The following is an 18,048-nucleotide window of genomic DNA, read 5'->3' as shown; positions in this document are numbered from 1 at the left end:
GTTCTATTATACATTAAAAACTGAGAACTGCTATGCAAAAATTATTTCATAGGAAAATAATGTATAGCCTGTGGTTGTAGAACGGAGAGACTCTGGGCCTGGATTTGGCCCTGAGCTCTTCAGCTCAAGGCTAATAGCACTCTACCACTTGAGCCACAGCTCTACTTCTAGCTTTCTGGTGGTTAATTGGAGATAAGATTCTCATGGATTCTCTTGCCCTAGCTGGCTTTGAACCATGATCCTCAGACCTCAGTCCTGAGTTGCTAGGATAAGAGGCATGAGCCACCAGTGCTCAGATAGATTATTTTAAAGCACCTCTCAGCTAAATATTACATCTTCATGAAATGATTACTTGGAAAATGTGGAAAGTAAAAGGCAATGATATTTATGAACTTTTCTACATAAATGTACAGAAAATATCTCTACTGTAAAAACAACTTTAGAGATAATTATTATAAAATAATGATTAACATTTGGTTTCTAGATAATGAACACTGTAGAGTGTTTCACATTATAATATCTAATACTGTGTTGCATGATTTTCTTCACTTGTTTGTAAATGACCATTTCATTAAAAAAAGCAGAAAATAAAAACTTAAACAATCAATGATTTGAAATCTGGTGCAATCAAAACTAATGACTAAAATAAAGTCAATATTATTGGATTATTCCAAATGACTTTAAGGCACACCCTTAGAACCAGGTGAAGGGTCTTGAGAATGAGAAGAATAAGCTCAAAAGTGAACCCCAAGTAGGGGCAGCCATATTTAGCTCTCACCACAGCCATTCACATGATGTATGTATTATCCACCAGGGAAAATCAATCCTGTACAACCAATTTCTTTTTAAATTTTTTAGTATAATTAATTGGAGGGTTACATTATATTCACCAGATAGAAGGAGCATTACTTCACAAACATTGATACCTCTTCTCATGTTTTTGTTCCCATTTCCCCCCTTCCCCCTCCCCTCAGTTTGTTTTCCCCAGTTCCCTATCCTATTTCAAATAACCAAATAAGCATATATACAATCATACAATGAATTTCTTTAACAGAATTTTCCCATCTACCATCTAATATCTACAGAACTTCCTTTTCAAAGGGGAATTTATCATTACTTATAAACTAAAATTTAATTTTCTGAATACAATCATTGAAAAGTGATAGTTTATTTTTACCCTTTCTAAAAATCTGCTCCATGTTTGGCTCAGTGAAATTACATCATTTTATTAGTATGGACATTACTTTAATATGCTGTATTTTCTTTCCATTCATTCTCCCACTGAGTCTTCACATGTGTTTCCTTGTTTGTATGCTAGTCAGTGATATTTGTTCAAATTCCAACATTATGGTGTCTCCTTTGTAGATTTTTTTCCCTTGGCTTTTTCTCTAATGCTTTCCATGTGTGACCTCCACTTACAATTCAATGATAGTTTAAATCATGAAATTGTAAATAAATCAGTCAAATAAATTTAAATCTCATTTAAGGAAAAGGGGACTTTTTTCCTTGGAGAATTCTAATACTGGTGACAAGAGTATGAACTGCTCTGGGCTCAATGCTCCTTGAAGAAAGCAAGAAAGGGGAAATGCAAATGAAGAGAAATACATAGGTATGGAAGAATCTTTAGTTGGAGGATTTGATGACTTGATCAAAGCATGGCATGAAGGAAGAATTTAGAAAAACGACCATTTTTCCGTTTCACATATAGACATGGAAATGCATGCAGATGCATTCCAGAAAACTCATTGAACATCTCAAAAATACAATAGGATTTCATTTGAAGATGTGTGAAGTAAGTGCTGAGCTCAGAATTTTTTAAGTTTTGGAACTATAGATTCGAATTTTTTCCATTGGTATTGTAAGAAAAGTAAAAGAATGGAAAGAGTGAAACTCAACAGACCACCAGGCTTTATTTGGGAAAAAAGCCTGGGAAGGTCAGCCATCTCTCCTCCAGCCTGGCTGAAGGAGAAATGTTGCACTCCCCTTTCAGCTATGGACTCTTGAAATACTGGGCTGAAAGAGTGAAGTCAGGTGGGACAGGTGGAAACAGGATGAGAAGGAGGTGGAGTTGGGTGAGCAATGCTTTTTTTTTCATATATTTTTATTGTAATTAATAGAAGGGTTACATGATATTTGCTGGATAGGAGGTGCATTAATTCACATACATTGATACCCTTTCTCATGTCTTGGTCCCCATTTCCCTCCCCCACCTCCATCCCTCATCTTGTTTTCCCCCCTTCCCTATCCAATTTCAAATAACCAAATACAAATAAATCCAATATAACAAAGTGGGATACTGTAACAATATGAGATTACCAAGAAACAGCGAAAGAGATGAGAGATAACATAGTACATTAAAAAAATCACTCATTATATGGCTTTTGTTTCTATATCCTAGAGGTCCTTTCATTTAGCCTCATACTATATGGCATTATGTATCTAGGTTTTGCTCTATTGCAAATCTCTGCTAGGAGAGCCCAAGGTTTCTACTGATTATGACAAATGAAGGAAACCATTGAGCTTATATTCCTTTGAGTTTGGCTTACTTCATTTAATGTGATTTTTTTCTAAGTCTTTCCATTTCCTAACAAATGGGGCAATGTCATTCTTTCTGACAGCCATATAGAATTCCATTGTGTATAAATACCACATCTTGCTGATCCACTCATCAACTGAGGGACATCTTGGTTGCTTCCATATCTTTGCTATGATAAATAATGCTACAATGAACCTTGTTGTGCTAGTGGATTTAGTATGTCCTTGTTTCTGGACATTGGGTAAATACCAAGTAGCAGAATTGCTAGGTCATAGGGGAACTATATATTTAGTCTTTTGAGGAACTGCCATACTGCTTTCCATAGTGGTTTAACGAGTTTGCATTCCTACCAACAGTGTAGTAGTGATCCCTCCTGGCCACATCCCCTCCAGCATCTGTTGTTATTAGTTTTCTTGATCCTTGCCATTCTAACTGGAGTGAGGTGGAATCTTAGAGTTGTTTTGATTTGCATTTCTTTTATGACCAGAGATGTTGAGTTTATAGGCCATTTGTGTTTCTTCTTCAGAGAAGACTCTCTTTAAGTCTTTGGCCCATCTTTTAATGGGATGGTTGTTACTTTGGAGGTTAGTTTTGGAGTGATTCAATTTTTTGAGCTGTTAATATATTTTAGATATGAGGCCTTTGTCCATTGTACGGTTGGTGAAGATCTTCTCCCACTCTGTAGGCTTCCTAATTAATTTACTAGCTATGTCCTTTGCCATACAAAAGCTCTGCAGTTTAATGCAGTCCCACTTATCCAGCCTTTCTCTGATTTGTTGTGATTCTTGGTCCTTATTAAGAAAGCTTCGACCTATGCCATGGAGGCCTAGTGTATCTCCTATTCCTTCTTGTAAAGTTTTCTGTGTGTCAACTTTTACCTCAAGGTCTTTCATTCGTTTGGAGTTAATTCAAGTGCAGGGTGACAAAGAAGGATCCAACTTTAGTTTTCTGCAGGTGCTTAACCAGTTCTGCCAGCACCACTTGTTGAAGAGGCTGTCTTTCTTCTGTTATATTCTTTTTGGCTCCCTTGTCAAAGATTAGGTGGCCGTAGGTCTGTAGTTTAATATCTGGGTCCTCAGTTCTATTCCACTGGTCTTCAGGCCTGTTCTCCTGCCAGTACCAAGCTGTTATGATAATTATAACTCTGTAGTGAGCAATGCTTTTTTTGAATGAGACATTTTCCTCACATTTAAGAATCCACAGAGGGCTGGGAGTTTGGCCTACTGGTAGAGTGCTTGCCTAGTATGCAGGAAGACCCGGGTTCCATTCCTTGGTACCACATACTTAGAAAAAGCCAGAAGTGGTGCTGAGGCTCAAGTAGTAGAGTTCTAGCCTTGAGAAAAATCCAAGGACAGTGCTCAGGCCCTGAGCTTAAGCCCAAGACTGGCAAAAAAAAAAAAAAGAATCCAAAGAATGACTTTACTCTTCTGCTTTCCAGGATATGAGCCTCAACTGCTCCCTGTGGCCAGAGAACAGCTTGTCTGTCAAACGCTTCTCCTTCTCCAGATTCTCCCAGGCAGCAGAACCACGTGTCCTTCTCTTCACCGTCATCCTCCTCATGTTCCTAGCATCCTTGACAGGCAATGCTCTCATAGCCTTTGCCATCCGCACCAGCGCAGCGCTGCACACCCCCATGTACTTCTTCCTGGCCAACCTGTCTCTGCTGGAGATTGGCTACACCTGCTCTGTCCTCCCCAAGATGCTGCAGAGCCTGGTGAGCGAGGCTCGGGCCATCTCCCGGGAGGGCTGTGCCACTCAGATGTTCTTCTTCACCCTCTTTGGTATCACTGAGTGCTGCCTGTTGGCGGCCATGGCTTTCGACCGCTATGTGGCCATCTGCTCCCCACTCCACTATGCCACGCGGATGAGTCGTGGGCTGTGCGTCCACTTGGCTATGGTGTCTTGGGGGGTGGGATGTGTAGTAGGTTTGGGCCAGACCAACTATATTTTCTCCTTGGACTTCTGTGGCCCCTGTGAGATTGACCATTTCTTCTGTGATCTGCCCCCTCTCCTGGCGCTGGCCTGCGGAGACACGTCCCATAACGAGGTGGCCGTGTTTGTGGTGGCCGTGCTTTGCATTTCCAGCCCCTTTGTGTTGATCCTCGCCTCCTATGCTAGAATCCTGGCTGCAGTGCTGCTCACGCCCTCGCCCGAGGGCCGCCACAAAGCTCTCTCCACCTGCTCCTCGCACCTACTCGTGGTCACACTCTTCTATGGCTCAGGATCCCTCACCTACTTGAGGCCAAAGGCCAGCCACTCACCAGGAAGTGACAAACTCCTGGCCCTCTTCTACACAGCGGTGACGTCCACGCTGAACCCCATCATCTACAGTTTGCGGAACAAGGACGTGAAGGCCGCTCTGAGGAGGACTCTGGACAGCGGGAGGTTCTGACCCATGGACAGAAACCCAGAGCTATGCAAAGATGCACTTTGGAAAAGTATTCAACCAAAGAAAGGAAAAAGGAAGAAACTGTGCACTTTCATCTGTGATGTGCTTCTTTAATAACTCACTGGGATTTCAAAGAATCTCTCAACTCAACCTTATGTTGACTGCAAATACTTCAAGGATGCAATCTACCCACTAATTTTATAGTATCTGAGTCAAGAAATACAGAACATTGTTTCTAAGCAGGTGAGATTAATTTTTAATTTACCAGATTTGTAAGTTATCCATTTGTTAGGAACTTGTTAAACTCTCATTTCACATTCTTAGACATATTCTACACCTGAGAGATCATCTAATCTCTGACCTCCACACAAACCTGCTCCATTTGACTTTCACTTTCCTAATAACATTTGGAAGCACATTATTTCTTACTGAAATTTTTTGAATTGAACTGATGGGTATATATTTCAGAACAATTTATTTTTTTTTAATTTTTTTGCTTTTTTAAATAAAGAATTTATTAACATTGATTTTTACATCATATTTTAAATGATAAGTTTAACAAACTATTTTTATGTGAATTTGATATGCTTAAAAGGTACTGATATTCCCTAACCAAATTTTAATTTTAAGACTATTTGCTCTAGAACTTTCAAGCAAAATTTCACAGAATGTTGTTAAAGAAAAAAATTAATACTGAAATGCACAGATAGATGAAAATTATTCATTAAAAATGATAACAAATGACTTTAAAAGTTTAATATAATGTACAATGTGCAGATTAATACTGACTCAGCATATTTAAAGAACACGCTGCAACTTTCCTGTAGAGACATTAACATTTTTTCAATATAGTGCAGCAGCCCTAAGAACATAAGAATGCACAATTCTGATCAAAACAACTGTCAGATTCCACCTCACTCCAGTTAGAATGGCCATGATCAAGAAATCTAATAACAGCAGATGCTGGAGGGGATATAGCTAGGAGGGATCATTACTACAATGTTGGTGGGAGTGCAAACGCATTCAACCACTATAGAAAGCACTAGGGTAGTTCCTCCAAAAACTAAACATAGAGCTCCTCTATGACCCAGCAATTCCACTACTTGGTATTTGCCCAATCATCTAGAAACAAGAACATACTAAATCCACTACCATAATGATGTTCATTGCAGCACTGTTTACCATAGAAAAGATATGGAACCAACCCAGATATGCCTCAATTGATGAGTAGATCAACAAGTTGTGATATTTATACACAACGGAATTCTATACTTCTGTCAGAAAGAAGGACATCACCCAATTTGTAAGGAAATCGATAGACTTGGAAAAAAGTCATGTTAAGTGAAGTAAGCCAGACTCAAAGGAACATAGGCTCAATGGTTTCCCTCATTTATCATAATCAGTAGAAACCTTGGGCTCTCCAAGCAGAGATTTACAACAGAACAAAACCTAGATATATAAGAACATATAATATGACGCTAAATGAAACAAGCTCCAGGATATACAAACAAAAGCCATGTAATGAGTGATTGTTGTCTTTCATGTACTATATCATCTCTCATCTCTTTTCCTGTCCCTTGGTTATCTCATATTGTTACAGTATTTCACCTTGTTATCTGATATATTGTATATATGCATATTTGGTTATTTGAAATTGGATAGGGAAGGGGGAAAACAAGATTAGGGGTGAGGGTTGGGGGAGGGAAGTGGGGACCAAGACATGAGAAAGGGTATCAATGTTTGTAAAGTAATGCACCTTCTATCTTTCAAATATAATGTAACCCTTGTATTAGTTACAACAAAAATATATGAAAAAAAGGCATAATTCTGAATTTGAACATCTACTTCTAGGGGAAGTGCAATGACAATGATAAACTAATTGAATCATAATCTCATTATGACAATTCTTGGAATACAGTTGTTACAGATTTTTTTAACTGTCATATATACGATTTGGTCTCTCACAGTGTGATAGTTCTACAGTCACATGATAATATGGACTCAATACTCAATGCTCAATACTAGACCAGGCTGTCTCCATAAGTGAATGAATGGTGGATCAATCCAGGCTCTCCGATGTCAGAACGCAGGAGCTCTTGCTCTATATCATAATTTCTGTGGTCTGCTCTATGCTTTTGTGCCCATTTCAGCCTGAAAAAAATATTGATCAGGATCAAATGTTCCTAAAAAATATCTCTTCTGGGGGGATTATGATCTTTTTGTTGGTGGTGGTAGTGGTTGAGGGGCTTGAACTCTGCCTGAGCACAGTTCCAGGGCTCTTTTGTTCAAAGCTAGTTGTCTACCACATTGAATCATAACTCCACTATAGGTAGTTATAAAATTGATGTTGAAATTTCTCTCTAATTCTGGAGATTTACTTTTGGCTGCTTTTAGTTTTCATTTGAAAGCTTCTCCTTTGACGTGAATCATCATATGCCACGCAAAAAATAACTTTTCAATCATATTTAATAATACTCTAAAGCAACACCTAAGCCATATTTAAAATAACACTCTTTAAGTACAAAATAAAAATCTAAAACCATATCTTCTTTTGGCATAAAATTCTGTCACAAGAGCATTCTGTCTTCAAGTAAATTTCTCAAATAGATAATTTTTTTAACTCCATTAAGGTTTATTTGACTCGATAGTAAATGGCCAGGCATCAGTGGCTCACAATTACTACTCTAGCTCCTCTGGAGGATGCTCTGTGAGCAGAAAAATCAATAAGACTCTTATCTCCAACTAACCCCCAAAAGAAAGGTAGACCTGGAGCTCTGTTTCAAGGGATATAGCACCAGCCCTGAGTGAAAACACAGAAACGGCACAAAAGAAGCCAAGGAAGGTCAAATAAAAATATTATGTTGTGCATCATCCAATATGACTGGTGGTCTTATGAGATAAAGAAATTAAGACAAAGACAAGTACAGAGGGAAAACCAGTTAACATGATAGGAAGATGACAAACCATCAAAAGGTTCAGAAAGATCAGTAGGAAAATTCATGCCTAGAGAATAGAGAAAAAATGAGTTTTGCTGATTTTAACAAAATAAAAATTTCTTTTTGTTGGTTGCGGGTCTTGAACTTATGACCTGGGCCCTGTCACTAAGCCTCTTTGTGCTCAAGATTAACACTCTGATGCTTTGAGTCACAATACTACTTCTGGGTATGGAGTGATTAATTGGAGATAAGAGTCTCATGGGGACTTTTCTGCCTGGGCTGCATTTAAACATAATCGTTAGATCTCAGCCTCCTGAGTAGCTAGAAGTACAGGCATGAACCACCAGTGCTCAGCTAAGCAAAGCATTTTTTGAATTGTAATGCATGGATGGGTCACAGTTACATTCGCCAGACAGAGGGTACATCATTTCTCACACAGTGACACCCTCTCTCTGTTTTTTGTCCTCATTTCCTCCACCCCCCAACCTCCAAACCATGTTGTTTTCCCCACTTCCCTTTCCTATTTCACATAAACCAATGAATGAATATACAATATACCAGTAACGGTCAGATAGAGTAATAATGTGAGATTAACCAAAGGGCAACAAAAGAGAAGAGAAGTAACATAGTACATTAAGAACAACAATGACATAATACAAAGCTCTTGTTTTGTCTGGTTATCCTAAGTCTCAGGTGAAAAAACAAAGCAAAAAAAATACAGAAGAAAAAACAAGGCAAAAAAATACAGAAGCTGTACTCTAACATTTATTTCTCATTGAGTTAAAGCTAGCATTCTAAACTATTTTAAGTGTTTACTAAAAGTAAATACAAATTATTTGTTTAAGGGAGGAATCCCAGCCAAGCAGCCACCTTAACTACTATCATGGCAGTACAGGTATGATGAGCATTCTACTGTTACCTAGAGGAAGATTCATCCCATCTATATCTGTCTTCTGACAAAATGCAACTTTCGCTTCAGAACACACAGTCCAAGATATAATATGTTGAAAAGAGCTCATACTGGACAATGTACCATCACAATCCTTCAGTCATTTCCAGATGACTCAATGTCGATTTTCATCAAGGCCAAAGGTGAACATTTTCCCTAATGATCCAGCAAAGACCTGTGATGAGTGAAGCCATACACCAGAAGGCTTTTGATTGGTGTAAACACAGTCCTACCTTTGCATGAGGCCTGTCATGGTAAGGTGCAAGAAATCTTTTCCACCACATCGCCCTCAACCATTTCTTGCTACATCAGGAGGACATTCAGCTTGCTTTTTGAGCCAGATGAGAGATCACTGTCTATGTTACCTATTGGTAGGGAGATACCAATGCTGCCATTAGCAAACCTAATGCTGGTCAAAAGCAATAGAGTGGGCTGCACTGGTAACACATTTGGATGATGAGAAAAGGAGCAGCAACTGCAGCAGCAGCAGAGTGGTTCTGAAGCAGCAGGAGAGGCAGCAGAGCTAGCAGTAGCTGATACCTTTTCTGTAGCAGTGGCACTAGTAATTTCTCAAGAGTTTCAGAGGTTACCAGGGCAGAAACAATGGGAAGCAGACACAATGAAGGCTGCAAAGAGCTAAGCATGAGAAGCTGGTGGGCTGTAATTTCAGTAGGAGTTTTAGTTTGATGTAAAGCACTATTTAGGTGCAAGGGGGATCAAGAACCCTAGGACTGAGAGCTGTCATTTTATCAAGGAGGACAGAACATCCCTCCAATCTTAGTGCCTATATGCTTAGTGTCAGAAAAGATGCACATGGTAGACTTTCATATTTTTAGATTAATATTTTATACATATATATAATACATGCATGTGTATATATTATCTTTAAACCATTATACAAAGGAGTTATCATTCACCAAAGTAGTTTATAAATACAATGCATCGTGTCACCCTTTGTTAATTTCTTGATATCAGTGTAACATTTTTCTTTGTGTGGAAAACAAACATTTGTGTGTGTGTGATATAGCAATTAATTTCACCAATAAACTACTATCTTCAAATCCTTCACCAAATTTATAAACACAAGACAGAAGGAATAGGCACACAGATGTTTTCTTTTTTTATATTTTTTATTGTAATTAATAAAAGGGTTACATGATATTTGCCAGATAGAAGATGCATTAATTCACATACATTGATACCCTTTCACATGTCTTGGTACCCATTACCTGCCCCCCACCCCCCCTCTAGGTTTTCCCCCCTTCCCTATCAAATTTCAAATAACCAAATACAAATAAATTCAATATATCAGATAACAAAGTGAGATACTGTAACAATATGAGATACCCAAGGGACAGCAAAGGAAATGAGAGATAACATAGTATATTAAGGACAACAATCATTCGTTATATGGCTTTTGTTTCAATATCCTGGAGGTCCTTTCAATTAGCTTCATGCTATATGGCCTTATGTATCAAGGTTTTGCTCTATTGCAGATCTCTGCTAGTAGAGCACAAGGTTTCCACTGATTATGACAAATGAGGGAAACCATTGAGCCTAAGTTCCTTTGAGTCTGGCTTACTTCACTTAATAGGGTTTTTTCTAAGTCTTTCCATTTCCTAACAAAATGGGTCGATGTCTTTGTTTTCTGACAGCAGCATAGAATTCCATTGTGTACAAATACCACAACTTGTTGATCCACTCATCAACTGAGGGACATCTAGGTTGGTTCCATATCTTTGCTATGGTGAATAATGCTGCAATGAACATTGTTGTGCTAGTGGATTTAGTATGCCCTAGATTCTGGATGGTTGGGTAAATGCCAAGTAGTGTAATTGCTGGGTCATAGGGGAGTTCTATGTTTATTCTTTTGAGGCACTGCCATACTGCTTTCCATAGTGGTTGAACGAGTTTGCACTCCCACCAACAGTGTAGTAGGGATCCCTCCTGGCCACATCCCCTCCAGCATCTGTTGTTATTAGTTTTCTTGATCCTGGCCATTCTAACTGGAGTGAGGTGGAATTTTAGAGTTGTTTTGATTTGCATTTCTTTTATGACCAGAGATGTTGAGCATTTCTTCATGAGTTTATAGGCCATTTTTGTTTCTTCTTCAGAAAAGACTTTCTTTAAGTCTTTGGCCCATTTTTTAATGGGATGGTTGTTATTTTGGAGTGATTCAATTTTTTGAGTTGTTGATATATTTTAGATATGAGGCCTTTGTCCATTGTTTGGTTGGTGAAGATCTTCTCCCACTCTGTAGGCTTCCTAATTAATTTACTAGCTATGTCCTTTGCCATACAAAAGCTCTGCAGTTTAATGCAGTCCCACTTATCCAGTCTTTCTCTGATTTGTTGTGATTCTTGGTCCTTATTAAGAAAGTTTTGACCTGTGCCAAGGAGGCCTAGTGTATCTCCTATTCCTTCTTGTAAAGTTTTCAATGTGTCAGCTTTTACCTCCAGGTCTTTGATCCATTTGGAGTTAATTCTAGTGCAGGGTGACAAAGAAGGATCCAACTTTAGTTTTCTGCAGGTGCTTAACCAGTTCTGCCAGCACAACTTGTTGAAGAGGCTATCTTTCTTCCATTCTATTTTTTTGGCTCCCTTGTCAAAGATTAGGTGGCCATAGGTCTGTGGTTTAATATCTGGGTCCTCAGTTCTATTCCATTGGTTTTCAGGCCTGTTCTTGTGCCAATGCCAAGCTGTTTTGATAATTATAGCCCTGTAATAGAGTCTAAAGTTTGGAATTGAAATTCCTCCAGCGCTGTTCTTTCTGCTAAGAAGTGTTTTTGCTATACACACAGATGTTTTCTAGGTCTCTAAAAAATATGGAGTTTTCAATAGCTACATATGTGCAACATACAAAGATGATATACACATAAAGAAAGGGGTGCAGTTCACAAAGGAATGCTCTATAAATATAACAGGCACAACTGTAAGAATCTGTCATACTGATGATATATGCCTAAGTAATTTCAATGACAGGTGAATAAATATAAATACCTAGAGCACAAACTATGTTTGTACATTTTTTCTGAGAATCTGAATTTTTATATTAAAGGAAATGAGAGTGTATGTCTGATGACAAGCGATGCTTAAGAGAGCTTGCCTGTGTTACCATAGAAATAACTTCTTGTATATCTGTAGCTAGTCTCATGGCTTATCTCCCTGTACAACCCTTTCTGTGTTGAGAGTGATTTTAATATCATTGCCTTGTGAGTCTGCTTATGATCAACCTCAGATAACCTTGCTAAAATAAACAACCTTCTCCCCAAATAAGACAAAATTTTAGATAATGACAGTTTTCTAGTAGGCCTTGATAAAATCAAACAATAAACTAGGAACAGAAATCCTACTTCCTGTGGATTATAACATGTGATACCTAACAAATAATAAGAAGTATTGTCAGGTAAACATAAAGTTTCCCAATTATGGTTCAAGATATACTGACATAAAGCATCTACTGAGGAAGAGATTTAATGTTCTGAAGAGAAAGTAGGTTTGCACTGGTGTCATTGGTCTTGACATTAGTCACTAGAGAAATAACTCACAGACTAATGTATGATGCATAAGCACAATCATATACTATACATAAATGTATTTCTTCAGAGTTTCTTTTTCTTTTTTCTTTTCTTTCTTTCTTTTTCTTTTCTGAAAGGTCCTGGGTTTGAACTCTGAGCCTGGGCTGTGTTCCTGAGCTCTTCAGCTCAAGGCTAGCACTCTACCACTTGAGCCATATGCTACTTCTGGTTTTCAGGTGGTTAATTAGAGATAAGAGTCTCGGACTTTTTGTTCCCAGGCTTGCTTTGACCTGCAATCCACGATCTCAGCCTCCTGAGTAGCTAGGATTACATGCATGAACCATAGGCACCCAACCTCTTCACAGAATTTCTATAAAGGATATCCAAGATTTGCAGAAAGAAGCATAAAAAAGATAGTAGTAGCCAAAATCCAGATGCCCCCAGCCCAGAGTTCAATCCCTATATCAGACAGAAAAAACAAATAATGATGCTATTGATGACAATTTCCCAACTACATTTATTTGCATGTACTAATGCTTCTAACAAATGAAAAGAAAAAGCATAATTATGTGATGCATGGAAGTCTGAGAGACTGAATGGATAGATTTCATATTTCTCCCTAACTTGGGTCTTTTGACAGCAACTGCTTTATTGCACATTTAACTTCTTTGTTCCTCAAAGTATAGATCAAAGGATTAAGGGAAGGGGTCACCACGGTATAGAAAAGGGTAAGGAATTTTCTGCGATTTTGTGTGTATTTGCTGTTTGGTTGAATGTAGACAAAAAATATAGTCCCATAAAACAAAACCACAACAATCAGATGAGACCCGCAAGTCCCAAACGCTTTCCTCCTGCCTTCGGTGGATTTCATCCTCAGCACACTTCTAACAATGCAGCCGTAGGAGAACAGAATAAGTCCCAGAGGTAAAACCACATAGAGGACTGTCGCGATGGCAAGCTCATTATCTAGGAGAGTGGTGTCCTCGCAGGCAATTTTCATCAGAGCAGGCTCCTCACACACGAAATCATCCACCCTGTGGTGGCTGCAGAGTTCTAACTGGAAGACAAGGCTGGTCTGGACCGTGGATTCCACAAAACCACTGATCCATGCCATCGCGGCAAGTTGCTGGAGTCTTTCAGGGTGCATGATAACGCCATAGTGCAGAGGTCGACAGATAGCATTGAAGCGATCATAGGCCATGACACTCAGGAGGACACACTCTGTGGAGCCCAGCCCCAATGCAATATATAGCTGGGTCACACAACCAGCATAGCTAATGGTCTTCTCAGGGCCCCTGAGGTTCCAAAGCATCTGTGGGACAATGCTGGTAGTGAAGCAGAGGTCCAGGAAGGAGAGATTGCACAGGAAGAAGTACATGGGTGTGTGGAGTTTGGGATTCAAGAGTGACACAAGTATTATCGTTGAGTTCCCCAGCAAGGTCAGAACATAAACGATGGCAATGACCTTGAGGAGAATCATCTCCAGCTGGGGCTGGTCAGAGAAACCCAGTAAAATAAAACCTGCTGGGTGGCTGACATTGAACTCTTCCGACTTTTCTTGATTCTGAGTCATCTCTCTTGACAATTCCTATTTTCTTTCTATGAGAAGAAAATCAGTTACTATAAGTGTTAGAAATATAGTTAGCCAAGCGAAATTATGGCTTGTAAGTCCTGGAGTGAGTAAAAAAACCCGAATACAGAGATAATATAATACAAAAGTAATGATCAATTTACTTGCTAAAGAAAAGAGACAAACACATAGCATGAAAACAACAAATATAAAGCACACAAAGACATCAGAGGTACACATGAAAACAAGTGTGACATGTATGCAAATTATCCAATATTACATACACATATATATGCCCTCCGTATGAACCCTGTGAAATCATCTAGCACAGTAAAGGAAAGTAATAAATAAAACCATAAATCTATGACTGCTAGACAATAACTCTAATACATACATTTAAAAAGAACACAAACTAGGCAAAACTTGTGAGAGAGAAGTATTATATACATAGCATCACACTATGATGGAGTATAATGTTAAGGAGGAATGGTGTTTGTTACTGCACAGAATATTCATTATTTTCATAAGAAGCAATCAATTACTGATAGTAGAACCAGTGATACAATTGAGAGAAACTTATGTGACCTCTCCATATTAGTCATTGGTATTGTTTTACACAGGATTCTAATTCATTATTCTCATTTAGCAAGCTATTTCCCCTAGTGAAAAACATGCTGTAAGACAGTATTGGCCCAAGAATACATGAATTCGATTAGCTAATGTGCTAGATTAGCTCCCCTGTATTTTATGAATTATAAAAGAATTTACATTACATTTACCCAAATAACCATGTAATCTAGTCTCTTGAAAAGATTAAGACATATATTATGAATATCCATACCCCTGACTGATCAATTTTAGGATCCTCCCTACAGCTGACTCCTTAACTCTGATTCAAGTCTGAAACTTTCTCCCCTAAAAAATGGCATTTGCTGAATTCTTAGGAGATGAAGAGGGTAAAAAGAAGCACAGAAATGGTGGAATGAAGGGCTAATTAATTCAGCAGTGATACCCTCTAGACACTGTTGAAAATGCAGCTGATGGTGGGGATGGGAAAGAAAATCTGGGAAAAAATGGGGGAAGCAATGGCACTGTCAAAAAAGAAATAAATGCACATATTAGCTGATTGGTGTAACTGTAACCCTTCTGTACAACACCTATACTAGAACAATGTTTAAAAAAATGTCTTGAAGTGAAACCTTAAAATTTTCTCTCGACTATCATAACTAAGAAGTAAACATTTCTAAGAACTTTGCATATTTGTGGTCTCAGGTAATTATTATACAGTCCCATGTATAAAGAATTTGCACTAAATTTTCCTTGGAACTCATAACAATGACTTGCATGTTGAAATTTTATGAACACAAAACTATTGTGTGTTTTAGGTAGAAGGTAGTCATCCTTTAAAATTTATAGCAAAAAAGAGATTGAGAGTTTAGGGCACATAGTGAAGTATTTTAGTGGTAAGACCAAAACTCTGAATACTATCAGGAAATAACCTCTAAAATAAACATCAAAAGAATCATATTTTTCGAAGGATTAAATATCTCCTGTAAGAAACAATGCATAACTAGCCTTATTTTATTTCTACAGCTTCATCATCACAAATTTTGTTTTCATGTGCTTGTGAACCTGGTAAGTGGCTGGCATTTTGTAGTGAGAATGCTCCTTCTCACATTCTTGTTAATAAAAATGATGAAATTGTAGTTTCTGGTCACTGAAAATGGGATTGCCCTGGATCCTCAGCTTTCAAAATAAACCTTCCTTTGTGTTTCCTTAATGTTAGAAAGAATGCCATACCTTCGAGGGAAATGACAAATCCAGCTCTACAAGCTGTTGATGGTATAGAGGAAAATTTGAATCATGGATACAGTTTTCCAGGTAAGCCATCGAGAAACAATGAAGGTTCAGCTTGCTAGCACAATCATTCTTCTATAATCTCTTTGATCAAATTAACTTCAGACCAATTTTGTTTAGTTTGTTTATTCATGGACATTGCTGCACCTCTCCTCAGGCGATTTCTAATCAGTGTATTGGAAAGGGAGACAAATCTCTGGGGAGGAAAAGAAAAACAGAGATGAGATTTGGGTATTCATTTCTTCTGGAAGACAATCATATTGTACCTGTTTGGAGAAAACACCTTAAGATTTTTAAGAATTCTGTTTCAAAATTTTCAGATATATTAAAAAAATATGGCAGAGTGGTAAGATACAAAATCAATATGTGAAAATCACTAAAAAATGCTATATGACAACAACAAACAACCTGGAAAAGAAATCAAAAGAATCTTATTTATATAATATACTCAAAAATATTCCAGAATAAACTTACCTAAAGAAGAAAGATGTCTAATAAAAACTATAAAATATTGTGAAGAGGAAATTGATCAAGGTATTAAGAAAAGAATCCAGCCCATGTTCAGGGATTAGCAGGATTAATATTGTGAAAAATAGCCATATTGCTAAAAGCTAGCTACAGATTCAATGAAATGTCCTAAAAACATTCTACCTAAACATATAAAAAAAATCAATCTTATATGCCAGGCACGGTGATTCATGCCTGTAATCCTAGCTACTCAGGAAGCTGAGATCTGAGGATCAAGGTTCAAATCCAGCCTGTGCACAAAAGGACCTGAGACACTTATCTCCAATTAACCTCTAGAAAATGGGAAGTGGGGCTTGGCTCAAGAGTAGGTCAGTAGCCTGGAGCTGAAAAGCTAAGGGAGAACGCTCAGGCCAAGTTCAAGCCCCATGACTCACAAAAAAGAAAAGAAAAAAAAAGAAAAACTTAAAGCTCAAATGGAAGCAGTAAAGATTTGCACATAGCTTAGGAAGTTCTGAGCAGCTGGAGCAGTATGAGAGGTAATATGTACCTGACATCAATTTTTTAAACTATAGTAACACCAAAAGCAGGATACTTGCATACAAAAATGTCTGCAAACCAATAGAATAGAATAGAATAGAATAGAATAGAATAGAATAGAATAGAATAGAGTAGGTTGGGATGGGATGCAATAGAATAGAACTGAATAATCTGAGAAATGAGTCCATCAATACATAACCATCTGTTTTTGTTTGTGAAAGGAACCAAAGTTGTACAATGAGAAAAGACAGCTTCTTTAACAAATGAAACTGAGAAAACAGGGTAGTCACATGTAGAATATTGAACTGGAATCCTACATTTTGTTTGGTACCAAAACGAATTCAAAATGGGGAAAAAACAATATCTTCTCATTATTGGGGTTTTGAACTCACAACCTTGAATTTTGCTAGGCAGATACTATGCTGCTTCAGTTGTGTCCTCAGCCCCCTTTGAAAGTTATTTTTCTCATGAGATCCCTTGTTTGTTGCTTGGATCTGGTTTCAGAACATGATCCTTCTTTCTGACTACAGATGAGCAGACCACACACAATTGGTTTAAGATGGATTCTCTAGAGGATATCTTGAGCTTGCCTGAAAATGAGATCTCTTCATTTGGATTAACTGGGTTTATAGGCATGGCTACAATATCATAGATAAAATCTCTTAATTTAAATCTTGAAATTTTGAAGCTATAATAGAATACCAGAAGGCACAGTAGGAAATTGTAAGCACAGACAATGAATTTGTAAACAGGCTAGATTTTTCTTAGAAAATTTGAACGGAAATTTACAAGTGTGTTTGGATCAAATGAAAAAGTTTCTTCCATCAGAACTACAATTTCAAGAATAAAAAGAGATCCAGCAGAAGAGTTGGAAATTTTTGCAAACTACTCAGTCAACTAGGGGTTAATAATGAGGCTCTACAAGGTCTCAAAATATTACCAGAAACAATCCACTCAATCAATGACAAACAAATTGGAAATCTCTCAAAAAGATATAAGTGGCAAGTAAATTCGTGGAAAAAATGTTCAATACTCTTAGTCATTAAGGAAATGAACATTAATTGACATTAAGTTTCCATTTCACTCATCCAGAAAGATATTCTTCAGTTAAAAAATAAAAGCTGTGAAGATGAAGGGAAAAAATGACCACTTATATATTGTTGGTGGGAATGACAATACAAATGCAGCCACTCTGAAAATACATATGAAGCTTCCTCAAAAAATTAAGCCAGCAATATCCCTCTTTGGCATATTGCCAATTACCATACAGTAAAGATACCTGAATATCT

The 18,048-nt window shown here is 37.7% G+C and overlaps 1 protein-coding gene and 1 pseudogene across 1 annotated transcript; one reads left to right on the top strand and one right to left on the bottom strand.

Annotated features, from left to right (window-relative positions):
- Nucleotides 1-3,977: 3,977 nt before the first annotated feature.
- LOC150048040 (olfactory receptor 10C1-like) lies at nt 3,978-5,026 on the top strand (annotated as a pseudogene).
- A 7,920-nt stretch (nt 5,027-12,946) lies between these two features.
- LOC150048039 (olfactory receptor 2G3-like) lies at nt 12,947-13,900 on the bottom strand. Its single transcript, XM_090355258.1, has one exon. The coding sequence runs from the start codon at nt 13,898-13,900 to the stop codon at nt 12,947-12,949; it is 954 nt and encodes a 317-aa protein (XP_090211384.1).
- Nucleotides 13,901-18,048: the final 4,148 nt, after the last annotated feature.

The sequence above is a fragment of the Megascapheus bottae genome, chromosome 22, assembly GCF_031878675.1.
Source record: "Megascapheus bottae isolate mThoBot1 chromosome 22, mThoBot2.hap1, whole genome shotgun sequence".
NCBI lineage: Eukaryota > Metazoa > Chordata > Mammalia > Rodentia > Geomyidae > Megascapheus > Megascapheus bottae.
This window is presented reverse-complemented; position numbering and strand designations above follow the sequence as displayed.

Excerpts from the sequence above, each read along its gene's own strand:
- LOC150048039 (XM_090355258.1), bottom strand. The coding sequence starts at position 13,900 with ATGACTCAGAATCAAGAAAAGTCGGAAGAGTTCAATGTCAGCCACCCA.